Source organism: Cervus elaphus, chromosome 4 (genome assembly GCF_910594005.1).
Source record: "Cervus elaphus chromosome 4, mCerEla1.1, whole genome shotgun sequence".
NCBI lineage: Eukaryota > Metazoa > Chordata > Mammalia > Artiodactyla > Cervidae > Cervus > Cervus elaphus.
In genome coordinates, this window is record NC_057818.1 from 4,439,289 (window position 1) to 4,451,199 (window position 11,911).

Below are 11,911 nucleotides of genomic sequence, written 5' to 3' on the forward strand. Positions count from 1 at the left end.
GGCCCGCCACAGCCAGGCAGAGCGGGGGTCTCCTGAGAAGTCACCGCCAGGGAGGGAGCCTCAGCAGACGGCCCGCTCAGGGCGCTGACCAGCCTTCCTTGCTCTTCAAGCCTTGGAGACGGTCGCTTGGCCGCCGCTCGCAGCCCCCCGCACTCGCTGTCTCTGTAGTAGCTGTGCTGTCTTCCCGGGCTCCACGCCCCCGAGGCCCTGTCCCTCTCGAGGCCCCGCTCCCCGCTTCCTGCGGGCCTAGGCCCACGCCACCCCACCCCACGGCACGGCGCCTCCGGCTGAGCCAGCACCCATCCGAGTGCCCTGCTCCTTCCCGGCAGTAGACAGTGGGTGTCGGGTCCTCGCGGGTGAGATGTAGGAATCCTGCTCAGAGACCCAGCCCTGAGGAGCAGCTGCTCAGCCGGTGACGCGTCCCCCTTGCCGTCTCCCCCCTCAGTTGCATAGACTCGTGGTTTGAAGTGAACAGATCTTGTCCAGAACACCCTGCGGACTGACCCTGCTGGGCTCGCTTGCTGACTCCTCTCAATGGTGAGCCAGTTGACTGGGGCCCTGGAGTTGGGGGGGCGTTGCTGAGCTGCCCTCACAAACCCCCGTCTCCCCACTGAAAGGGGTCGGGGGAAGAGGGTCTAAGCAGCAGTGCTTCTGTGGGGTGGGAGTGGTTCCTGGGAGGCCTGAGAGTCCCCTCTTGCATGGTCGTCCAGAAGAATCTGGACGGTGGAGGTGGAGGTGGGGAAAGACCAGTGTGATCCAGACGCAAGTCTGCCTGAGAAGGTTCAGCAAGAGCCTCAGAAAGTGCTGGGTGGGGGGGAGCTAGGTGACTGGACTCTGTGCCTTGTGCTCCTGGGCAGGCGGAGCAGGTCCTCACCCGGGTTGGGGGAGGGAGGGTTGGTCCCGCTTCTTTGGGGATGGGGACGTCTGGCTTGCACCCCTACGTGGACATCACGGCCATTGAACGGGACAGCGTATTGTCCCTGCCGCTCTTGTCAGCAGTCATCTCATCAGGTTTTTCCCTCCTCTGGCCACCTCCCGGCCAGACTTGGGGCCCCGCCGCCACAACCCAGGTCCCTGACTGCACCACAGCCCAGCCCAGCCAGCTTCCTCCCCAGAAATGGGAGTGCCCAGGGCATTTCCCACCCTGTAACCATTGTGAGCCCCAGTGTCTCCCTCGGGCACCTTGCTTTACTGCTGAATGGCCTCTCCTGTCCCCATCCTACCTGTTCCTTCCACCAAACAGACAACACCCCCAGAGGAACCAAAACCCACGCCATCTCACACCCAAGGGTTCGGGCGCCTCTTTCCGTTCTTTCTCTCGCTCTCTCTTCCTCTCCCTCTTTCTCTCGTTTTTTTTGTTTTCTTTTGTTCTTTGTTAGGTTTGTTTCATTTATCCCAAGTAAACCCCCAGAACAGCTGACGATGTCAAACTATTCAGGGACATTTGCTCTTTTTACCTTCACCTCAAAAACTGAGGACGTGGGGTGAAGAAAACGTGAAGGGAAGAAAGAGGCAGAGGGCATGGAGCCTGGCACCAGCTTCGAGTCCAGATTCCCAGCATGACGTCCGGTTCGGGGGGCGCCCCAGCCCGGCCTCAGCAGGACGCACGCGGCCGGCCCTGGGCCCACCAAGCACGACTGACATCTTCCGGTCCCCACAGGGACAGCCAGGGCCCCGTTGCTGAGAGGAGGCTTCGGACACTGGGGCAGAGCTGAGCTGGGGACAGCAGTGGGAACAGGGCGCCCTCCTGCACTGACTTCCAGAGAATGGTCCCCCTTTCTCCCCGAGGACACCAGATTGGATGAGAGCCAGTTTGAGAGAAGAAAGAATCACCCGCTATCCTTCCCCTCATCCTCATCCCAGGAGGGAAAGGGCATTTTCTTTTTCACCTTTGAAAGGCATTGTGGGTCTGTCTCTAAAGTGTTTACAAAAAAAAAAAAATTATAAAAAAAAAGAGAAAAAAAAAGAAAAAAGTCTAGTGTCGACTGGTGTTTTCCCTCGTGATGTTTACAGATCGCTGTCTGCTGCCCGGCCAGAACCCACTCAGTGACAACCGAACAGAGCCGGGTTCTTGCCACTCGAGTGCCGATGGCGCAGAGCGAGCTCACAGCCCTCCTGTGCCCGGCACCCAGCGGCCTCTCCATCAACCACTCTGCCTTGGTTTTTTTGTTTGTTTTATCCCCCCCCCCCATTTTTCTGGCTTGATTTTGCACTTTTCTCCCCTGGGGACCCTGATATCTTGACTTCGTTGCCAAAAACGAGCCCATCAGGATGTTCTCCCCCTCCTTCCCATTTCTCCTTCCCCCTTCCCTCCTGGTTCTGGTCAGTTCAGAGGATTTAACAATCACAAGTGTCCTGCAAAAATGCCTGAACGTTTTTCCTAGACCCCTGTGTGTTTTTTTTTTTTTTTCTTTTTTCCAGAAAACTTAGACAAACAAAAGACTAAAAGGATATGTACAGCTGCCCCTGTTTTCAGGCATTCTGTTTGAGAACATTTTAGCTGTTGATGTTCATGCGTGACATCAGCTCCGGCAAGATAGGTTTCTGTATTTATATATTAAAATCCAAAACAAAAAAAAAACCTTATAAAATGTTTAAAAAATGTTCAAAGCTGGGGGAAAAGGCTTTCTTCATTAGTCAAGGTGTTTTGATATGGTATTAAAATAATGTCTAATAAAAAGATGCACTGTGTGACTTCATTTTAATCAAGTATTATTACACAACCAAGAAGTGAGCATTGAAGGTCTCTGTCCCTGCTCTCTCGCCCACCTGCTTTAGCCTTCCTTCAGGCCAGTGTCGGGGCTACAAGTGTGTGACACGGTTCTCAGCGGGTATTCCTGGGTGAGGGAACAGGGCAGGGCAGGCTGGAGTCCCGCAGGTTTACAAACCCACTCTAGCCTCATGGAATCTGTCATCACCCGTGGCGTGGTCGTGACAGAACTTTTCTGGAAAGATCTGCTGGACAAGGATCTTGCAGCCGATGGAGGCTGCAGGGACTTGTGTTCTTCCAGGCATTACCCACCACCACCACCACCATCCTTGGCTCCCCATCCTGCACCCTGCCCTTCCTGTTGCTCCGGCCGAGTCTCCATGCTGACTCACGGGCATGCTTCACTGAGGCCCAGAAAGAGGCCCTGCTTTGGAGCTGAGCCAGCTCAGAGCCCTTGAATTAGAACCAGCCACTCCGGGCTCACCAGAGTTGGCACACCTTGGGCAGGGTGGGAAGCATAGGGCAGGGGGTACCAGTGCCCACCTGGCCTCTCCCTGCACCAGACCCGCTTCCGGAGAGGCACTGCAGAGCCTGCGAAGGCAGCTCAGGAGGGGGGCACATGCTCTGCTGGCCTCCCGCCCCCCATGTGCTGCCCTGTGCGGGCTCTGACCCCACCAAGGCCCTGCAGTCGTGTTCTGTCAGACGCTTGCTGAAGCACCTGCTCTGTGCAAGGGCATTGCAGGCTGGTGGGCAGCTGTGAGCCAAGGCCTCAGCACGTCCAGCGTTCCAGATAAAGACTTGAGAGGAGTTTGGGTCCCAGCTGGTGGGATGGTGACCCCGGAAACCTGCAGTTGCTATGGTGGCAGGAACGTGGGCTCTAAACTGTCTGTCTGGGGCTTCTCTGCCTGGCAGAACCATGTTGGGGAAAGGACTCCCATCTAAACCTCAGATGCCCCACATGTGAAGTGGGAACAAAGTCACAGCTCAGAGGTCAGCGTGAGGGTCAGAAAATCTGCCCAGAAGCCCTGGCACATGCATAGCAGGCTCTCTCATGGCTTTGTCACCGCAGAGAGCACTGTTCTATTCACAGCACCTCCTGCTTCTGCCTGGCAACTGTGTCTCCCTGTTCTATATTTAATTCCTCCAGCAAAGCTGGCCCTGAACATCTCCTTGCCTGACCCCTACGCCTGCAGGCAGAGGGGAACCATGTGCCCACCTCAGTGGCTTAGGCCTGGCAGCCTTGGTGGCACCCAGGGTGAGCTGGGTAGGAAGCGGGCTGGAGCCCACGCCGGGTGCTATTCCAGGCTCCTGGGGCTGGTGTTTATCCCACCCCCAGCGACTTCACTCCCGCCCGGCTCACTGCAGCCCTCTGCTGGTGGCCGTGTCCTCTGAATTCAGCCCCAGATGGCCAGCTTCTGGGCAGGGGTGGGATGGGGTTGTCCTGGCTTCCCAGATGGAACTGGTGTCTGGCATCCTCCGTCCAAACGGTTCTCCCGAGCTCTGCTTTTCTGAAGTTGGGGGCGGGGGGGGGGATTGGCAGGAACTGGGAGGTGCGTTCCACCCACTCCCTCTGCCAAGGGCTCAGCACACTTGGCTGTTTAGTCGATAAGTCATGTCTGACTCTTTGCGACCCCATGAACTGTACCCCGCCAGGCTCCTCTGTCCATGAGATTTTCCAGGCAGGAATACTGGAGTGGGTTGCTATTGGAGGATTGCCGAGTGGATTGCACACTTGGAGAGGGTAGCTTCCCAGCCAAAGGGCACCTCACTAAAACTAGTCATCTAATAGTCCCAGGTGGCACTAGTGGTAAAGAAACCGCCTACCAATGCAGGAGACATAAGACACTCAGGTTCAATCCCTGGGTCGGGAAGATCCCGTGGAGGAGGGCATGGCAACCCACTCCAGTGTTCTTGCCCAGAGAATCCCATAGAGAAGCCTGGCAAGTATAGCCCATGGGGTCGCAAAGAGTCAGACACGACTGAAGCGAGTTAGCATGCACAGTAGCCATTTAATCATGTCGAGGTTTTTAGGTCCTTATTCCTAGGAAACAGATGCTGAATTGTCTAGGTGAATGATGTGAAAATTTCTGTAACTCATTTCCAAATGGTTTCCCAAAAATACACACATGAAGCAAGCCAGGTAACAACATTCATTGTTGAATCTTCAGTGAACAGTGTACTTGTTCTTTCAACTCTCCTGCATGTTTGGAGCTTCTCCTTACAAACTGGCTGAACACCTACTAGTTGCCAGGCGCTGGGGGGTGGGGGTGGGGTGGCACGCCAGGGAGGAGCCTTGGCCTGCAGAATGCTGCCCTTGGAGGACTGCTGGTGGCAGGCAGCCTGCGGGGAGGGGAGGCACCAATGAGTTCACGTGGCTGATGGTTAGTGCTCCTGTTTCCTTTATTGGGTGGTTTTTTTGGGGGGGTGAGGCATGAGACTTGCCCCACACCACCCTTGGCACATCCAAGGGACAGAAATGTCACAGAAGCGCGAACTCAGGGCTCAGCCCGGTGTTAGTAGAGGAGTCGTTCGAACCAAGCTTGTCTCAGTTAGTGGGGCTGCCTCTGCTGGGGGCCTGAACAGTTGATGGGGTCAATGGGGTGGGGCGAGGGGGCGGAGGCAGGAAAGGAGTTCAGCGGGGTCTTGAGAGGATAGGAGTGAAGTGAGTTGGGGGGGTTATACTGGCTCCCCTGCACCCCTTACTTAGCCTCTCCTGGGGGGCCAAGGCCACCAGGGAGGGAGGTGGGTCTGCACCAGAGGCTCCTGGGACCTGCAGGTGGGTGGGAGCTTGGAGATCTGTTTCTTGGGCTCCAGGCATCTGCTAGGCCCTGGGAAACAGGGCGCCCAGAGCTGAGAGCTGTAAGTCCCTGTGGAGGGGAGCGCGACCCCAAGCAGATACTGGTGTCTGAGTTTTGTGGTGTCAGGCGCCCTCGTGTGGGCTTAGGGGGAACAACTGCCAGGCACCCCGGATGAGGAGCTCTGGCTAAAAATAGTGACCAAGGCTGGGGCAGGCCTCAGCGGGGACAGAGCCTGAAGTTGAGAGTCAAGAAAGCTGGTAGAGAAACATACCACACCGTGGACAGGTGTGGTACCAGGAAAATCACTTCCATTTCCAGTGAGTGGTAGCAGCCACTTGAAGGACATGATCAGAATGTTCTAGAGCCGTTTGGGGGCTCAGTGGCGGGAGTCGATGGTAAGTGAGGATGGCCATAGTGTAGTCCTCAGGTCCTGGGGCTCTCACGGGCAGAGCTACTGGGACAGGATCCTGGGTCCCTGGAAATGACCTTCCTCCTGCAGCCTGAGCACTGTCCCCTCCTCAGGCTGGAACAGGTCAAAGGGCAGGGGCCGGGTGAGGGGTGAGGGCATCACGGGCGGAAGGACAGAGAATCTGGAGGAGGTGGGGCAGGCAGGCACAGGAGGCCATTCACAGGTGCAGCTTGCTCATCTCCAGACAACTGCAAGCGGGGCTCAGGTTTATTTGGGGGTGGGGTGGGGTGGGGGGCACAGGGTTGAGAACATAGAACAGAACTTCCCTTCCCCACCAGCAAAGGGGCGTTCCCCTCACCAGGCAGATGGCGCTGGGCTATGGGTGCTGCATCCCCAGCGTTTGTTCTGTCCTGGGCTGTGGAGGCTGAGGAGGGGAGTGGTCCTAGTCTTTGGGGTGACCCATGGTGCCTCTCCCAGCCAGGCCCGGATGTGTCAGAGCAGAGAGGAAGCTGCTTCACGGGGAATGACCCCGAGCAATTTTATTGAAGCAAAGGCTCCTGAGGACAGCAAGAGAGCTGGGGAGAAGCCGGCGGCCTGTCCAAGCTTCTCTCTCTCCCCCTGGCCCCGGGTTCGTTTAAAAAGGCAAGTGAAGACCTTTCCAGCTGGTGAAGACCCCTGCAGAGTCTGGGGGCTTGAAAACAGGTTCCAGAACGGGAGGTGCCACTCTCTGGGGGGGCTTGTGGGTCAGGTGCTCAGAGCCCCTCACAGCACCTTGCCTGGGTTCATGAGGCCTCGGGGATCCAGTGTGGCCTTGAGCTGCCGCATGGTCTCCATGCCCACCACGCCCACCTCCTCCAGCAGCAGCTGCCGCTTGCCCAGCCCGATGCCGTGTTCCCCGGTGCACGTGCCGTGGAGTGCCAGTGCGTGCCTGGGTGGCAACCGGAAGGGATCCTCAGCGGGAGCCCCCTCGCCCCCCACCCCGCCTTCCTGCCCCGCCTCCCGCTTCGCCCTTACCTGCCCAGCTGTTCTGCAAAGGCCTGGACTCTGAGGAGCTCCTCAGGGTCCTCGGGGTCTACCAGCAGGATGCAGTGGAAATTCCCATCACCCACGTGCCCGACGATGGTTCCTGGGGTCCCAAAAGACAGAGCTGCGGCCCCGGCCCCACCCCGGCTCACCCCGGCCCGCCCCAGGCGCCCGCGGGAGGCTGGCGGAACCTGTGAGTCTCCAGGCCTCCAGGTCCTCTTTGGTCTGCACCAGGATCTCCGGCAGCCGGGAGATGGGCACACACACGTCGGTAGAATAGCCCTGAATTGGGGCAGCTCCGTGAGCGTCCCCCGCTCCCCCGGCATGCTCGGGAGGTAAGGGATCAAGGCTACAGATGGGCTCAGGGAGCTCGACGTCTCACATGCATGTGCCCGCTCCTTCTCTAAGCCTCAGTTTCCCCTGGGGAACAAGACGACTGGCCCAGATAGGCTCCCAGGGCTCTCAGCCTGCTCCCCACCCCCAATCAGGTCCCCTAGCACTGGCTACCTGGGGCCCAGCCTCCCCTTCCTGTCCCTTACCACCTCCCCCTTCACCACCTCTTCCTCCAGGAAGTTGGCCTTCTGTGTTCAAACTCCTAAGGGCACTGTGCTGCCACTGCTTGGTCCCTGCACCCAGGGCCTGGCTCGAGGAAGGGGCTCCCTCCCAAGGATTTGGCAGTCTTGCCTGCCAGGGCCTCAGCTGGCCGCCCTGGACGATAGGGCACCAGGCTGAGGAAAGGCTCCCACGTCCATCCCAGCCTGCTCACCTTGCAGCCCGGCCGCAGGGCCAGGCTTGCATACCAGGCGTTGTGCCGGGCTGCCCAGAGGCGGCTGCGCTCCTCCGCCTCCTTGGCCCAGGAGAAGTGGGAGCCTCCATTATGACGGATGATCTCCTCTGGGGGCGGGGTGGGGGTGGGTTACACCAAGCTCTACTCTGGGGGCAGCCTGTGCCCCCTGCCCACAGCACCCCAGCACACCTGTGCGCTGCACCTGCTCTGCCAGCGCCTGCTCGGAGCCGTGGAACTCGAGGAAGAGAGTGGGTGCCACGCAGCAGTTCAGCTTGCTGTGCCTGTTACAGGCATCCATCATGACCTCATCTAGGAACTCTGGGGCCAAGGAGAGGCCAGGTGAAGTGAACCCCGGCCTTTACAGGGGGCCTCCCCCGGAGAGCCCACCTGGACTGCTCACCGATGCGGGCCACAGGCACTGCAGCCTGGAGGATGTGTACCGTGCTGTCCACCGCCGCCTGGACAGTGGGGAAGGCACAGGTGGCGGCCACCGTGGCCTCAGGGACAGGATGCAGGCGCAGGGTGGCGGCTGTGATGAGGCCCAGGGTTCCCTCGGAGCCCACAAAGAGCCCGGTGAGGTTGTAGCCGGCTGCGCTCTTCCTGGGCCCGGGGACACGAGGCAGATGAGCGCCCAGACCACGTGCCGCCGGGTCTCTGGCCAGAGGCCAGGAGGGAGCAGAGCCCAAGGTCTGGGCTGACCGCCCTCGGCACAGACTACCCCCCAGGCAGCCGCTCCCCTATGCGCCTGCTAAGTCGCTTCAGTCCTGTCCAGCTTTCTGTGACTCCGTGGACAAGGCTCCTCTGTCGCTGGGATCCTCCAGGCCAGAACCCTGGAGGGGGCTGCCGTGCCCTCCTCTGGGGATCTTCCCCGCCCAGGGATGGAACCTGCGGCTCCTGGGGCTCCTGCCTCGCAGGCGGATTCTCTGCGCCTGAGCCACCCGGGAAGACCCGCTGTTCCCTGGCACAACCCCCATCAGGCCTCTGGACCACCAGCTTGGGCCCACAGGACAGTGTCCTGTCTCGCCTCTCCCAGAGGCCCCGGCCCCGGCCGGGAGAGGGCGCTAACCGGAAGGGCCGGCCGGAAGAGGGCGCTCACCGGAAGCACGGGCAGGGCCGGGAGAGGGCACTCACCGGAAGCGCCGGCCGCGGCCCGCGGTGTGCAGCTGCCGTCCGCCGGGCAGCACCACCTCCAGGTTCAGCACGTTGTCGCGCATGGTGCCGTAGCGCACTGAGTTGGTGCCCGAGGCTCCGGTGGCCGCCATGCCACAGAGAGAGGCGTCTGCACCTGGGTCTGGAGGGCAGAGGGCAGGCAGAGGGCAGCTTGGGGCCCGCAGAGGGGTCCCGCTGAGCCTCAGAAACACCCCGTCCCCAGGGAGCCCCCCAGGCCCGGGGAAAGGCCCCGCGCCCCAGCCTACCCACAGGGAACCAGAGGCCGCAGTCCCGCAGGTGGGTGTTGAGAGCTTTGCGGGTGACGCCGGGTTCCACCACCACAGAGAAGTCTTCGGGATTCAGCTCCAGGATTCGGTCCATACGGGTCAGGTTGACACAAACGCCACCCTGGCGGGAGGCATTCAAAGGATAGCTGACCTAGGTCTTCCTCCAGGAGGACCTCAGCTCGTGGCTCCCAGCAGGCGGACCGGAGCTCCAGCATGGCAGGTAAGGGGCGCCGCTCGCCGCTCATGTGACATGTGTGACCGGAGAACCTGGCCCGCGGAGGAGGCCGCCCGCCGCGCATACCTGGACCGCGCAGACTCCACCCTCCAGGCCGGAGCCTGTGCCGAAGGGGATGATGGGAACGCCTTGGCCGTAGCACAGGGCTGCCAGCTGGCTGACCTGCTCCACGTTCTGGGGCCACACCACGGCGTCCGGAGGTTGGCACCTGCAACCAGACCCTCAGAGTGTAGGGTGTGTGCTCCCCTCAGGTCCTGCTCGTGTTTGTAGCTATTGGAAGGCCTGAGGCTGCGCAGTGGGCAGAGAACACCCTCTGGAGGCATAGAGGAGAGGTGGAGAATGCCAGAGCACCCAAAAGGGGGCCGAAGACACCCCAGGGCCCTCACTTTCAGGGGGCTTCTGATGTGGGGGGCCCACCTGTGCATGGACTCATCGTGCCCGTGCTGCTCTCGGACCACAGCCGCGGTAGACACGTGGGGGCTCCCCACAACTGCCTTCAGAGCCTCCACAAAGCCCGCGCTGAGTCTGCCCTGCAGGGGAGAAACACGTTGGCAGGGTCACTCAAAGATACCTGGGGCCACCTGGCTGGTGGGGTGGGGCTTCCATTGCCTGTGAACAGAGGCACCCACAGCCCCGCCCCACGTTGGCCGGGGGCTCCTAGGGCTCTTGGAGCCCTTCTCGGTATTTCTTCCCATTTTACTGACGGGGAAAAGAGGCCATCGAATCCATGACAGGACCTGGCCTAGAACCAGCTTCCTGCCTCCCAGGCATTCTTTCAAAATGTGTGTGTGTTCCGGAGTCCCAAGGGGGCGCTCTGGAGTCCATAAACCTTTCAGTTGAAACCCCCCAGTCCCGGTCATGGCAGACGCGGGGGCTTCAGCCCCCCTCACTCAACACCCACATCTGACATGGAGTGAGCCCAGCGATTCTTCCCTGGAGATCTCCGGATGCTGGGGCAGCATGGAGCCGGGCCCTCCACCCTCTAAGGGGCTTCTCCTCTCCTACCCACCTGCGTCCCCCTGGAGCAGTAGCCCCTCCAGGAGAACAGTCCCCAAGGTGCAGGCCGGAGCAGGCTGGCCATAGCTGTGCAGCCGCCAGTTACCACCCCAGGCTATTGGTTGTGCTGGGGGCGGGGCTGCTTAAGGTGGTGCCGCCTTAAGGTGGCCCTGCCAGAGCTTGCTGAGTCAGTACTTCTTGAAGGAGAGGTGAGGTTTACTGATCCAAAGGGAGACGGAACAGCAGCCACTACCTAACTTAAGATTATGCAATGACTTCTTGTAGTCCGAGTACCCAGAGCTCCAGACAGGCTCAGGGGCTTGGCAAATACCCTTGAGCTTTCTCATCCCACAAGACCCAGCTTCAGTGTCACAGAGTAAGCCTTGATGGGGCTCTGAGTAGGAAAGCACAGGGAGGCTCTTGGGGGATGGGGTGGGCTATTGCAGTAAGGCAAGCCAGGAAGACTTCCTGGAAGAGGAGTGCTAAGGATGAGCCGCAATTTACCAGGTAAGTGGAGGAAAAGATAATTGCATCCCTTTGTCTCCACTCTCCCACTGGGCATATCCCAGGGTCTTGGGGAGTGATGTGGCTGCTGCTCTTGAAGCTATTCCAAGCTTGGTTTTCCTCCTACAGAAACTGAAGAAATGTGTTGCTAACAGTACTGATATAAAGCTATTCTTGTCTTTGTTTTTCTTCCCAGTCAAACCAGGAATACAAACTCCTACTTGGGTCTTTCTCCCCAACCACATTTGAAATGAATCCACGTGTCCACTTTCAATGTGTTGCTTAACTGGCTTATCTCAAAAGTTGTCTCTTTGTAACTTCCCTGGTGATCCAGTAGTTAAGACTCAATGTTTCCAGTGCAGAGGATATAGGTTCAACCCCTGGTCAGGGAACTAAGATCCCACATGTCACACTGCCAAAAATTTTAAAAAGAAAAAAAAGAAAAGGTCTCTTTTACAGTTGGTTAGTTCAAATCAAGATCTAAGGAAAGCCCTCACAGAGCAACTGGTTAATGTGTCTCATAAGCCTCTCAATATACAACAGTTTCCCTCTCTCCCATTTTTCCATGCCATTTACTTGTTAAAGAAACTAGGACACTTGTTCTGTAGAATTTTCCACATTTGGTTTTTGGATGATTGCATTCTTGTGGGATTGCTTAATATATTTCTCTAGCCTCTGTATGCTGATAACTTTGATGGTGGATACCTGACATTACACATTTTTCATAACCTATAAAACTTTACAACACCAAGAGTGAATCTTAGTGGAGGCAGATTTCTAAAAGATCACTTAGCAGGTTGGTGGATCCCAGGCAAGAATGAAGACTGTGACAAGAAAATCTAACTCTATCTTTCTAAATGTATAAAGCAACCTCTCTGAAGAGGGTGGAGGAAACAGGTGCTGACTCCCCCGAATGGAGTTTTAAGTTAGACTAAAGGCAGAAGGAATTGCCCATAAGCACTGTCCTGGAGTCAGTCAAGTTGTTTCCCACAGGGAGACGAGTTAACACTTCT

At 58.4% G+C, this 11,911-nt stretch overlaps 2 protein-coding genes across 6 annotated transcripts in view; one reads left to right on the forward strand and one right to left on the reverse strand.

The window, feature by feature from the left end:
• The window catches only part of ZNRF1 (zinc and ring finger 1), an 83,895-nt gene extending 81,215 nt beyond the window's left edge, over positions 1 to 2,680 (forward strand). The window contains exons 4-5 of one of the 4 annotated variants that reach the window (XR_006340424.1): positions 446 to 571; positions 604 to 1,373. Coding sequence is in view for 3 of the 4 variants with exons in the window: in XM_043898058.1 (XP_043753993.1) it covers positions 446 to 503 (58 nt within the window). In the remaining variant the exon portion in view is untranslated. The other 3 variants (XM_043898058.1, XM_043898059.1, XM_043898057.1) reach the window with 3 other exon arrangements.
• Positions 2,681 to 6,426: 3,746 nt separating this feature from the next.
• On the reverse strand, positions 6,427 to 10,502 carry LDHD (lactate dehydrogenase D). 2 transcript variants are annotated; one of them, XM_043898060.1, is made up of 11 exons: positions 10,408 to 10,502; positions 9,816 to 9,928; positions 9,465 to 9,606; positions 9,143 to 9,284; positions 8,859 to 9,018; positions 8,128 to 8,327; positions 7,917 to 8,045; positions 7,707 to 7,834; positions 7,132 to 7,222; positions 6,932 to 7,043; positions 6,427 to 6,845 (listed from the first exon to the last, which is right to left on the reverse strand). In XM_043898060.1, exons 1-11 carry the CDS (start codon positions 10,477 to 10,479, stop codon positions 6,680 to 6,682), a joined length of 1,455 nt encoding a protein of 484 aa, XP_043753995.1. In that variant the 5' UTR covers positions 10,480 to 10,502; the 3' UTR covers positions 6,427 to 6,679. The 2 variants fall into 2 exon arrangements, with proteins under 2 accessions (XP_043753995.1, XP_043753996.1); XM_043898061.1 differs by having other exon boundaries at positions 7,917 to 8,008; positions 8,115 to 8,327.
• Between the last annotated feature and the right edge of the window lie 1,409 nt (positions 10,503 to 11,911).

Coding starts and splice junctions, on each gene's coding strand:
- LDHD (XM_043898060.1), bottom strand. CDS start 10,479: ATGGCCAGCCTGCTCCGGCCTGCACCTTGGGGACTGTTCTCCTGGAGG. Junction 9,019..9,142: donor CGGCCTCTGGTTCCCTGTGG/GTAGGCTGGGGC, acceptor TCTGCCCTCCAG/ACCCAGGTGCAGACGCCTCT. Junction 8,046..8,127: donor AGTGCCTGTGGCCCGCATCG/GTGAGCAGTCCA, acceptor CCTTGGCCCCAG/AGTTCCTAGATGAGGTCATG.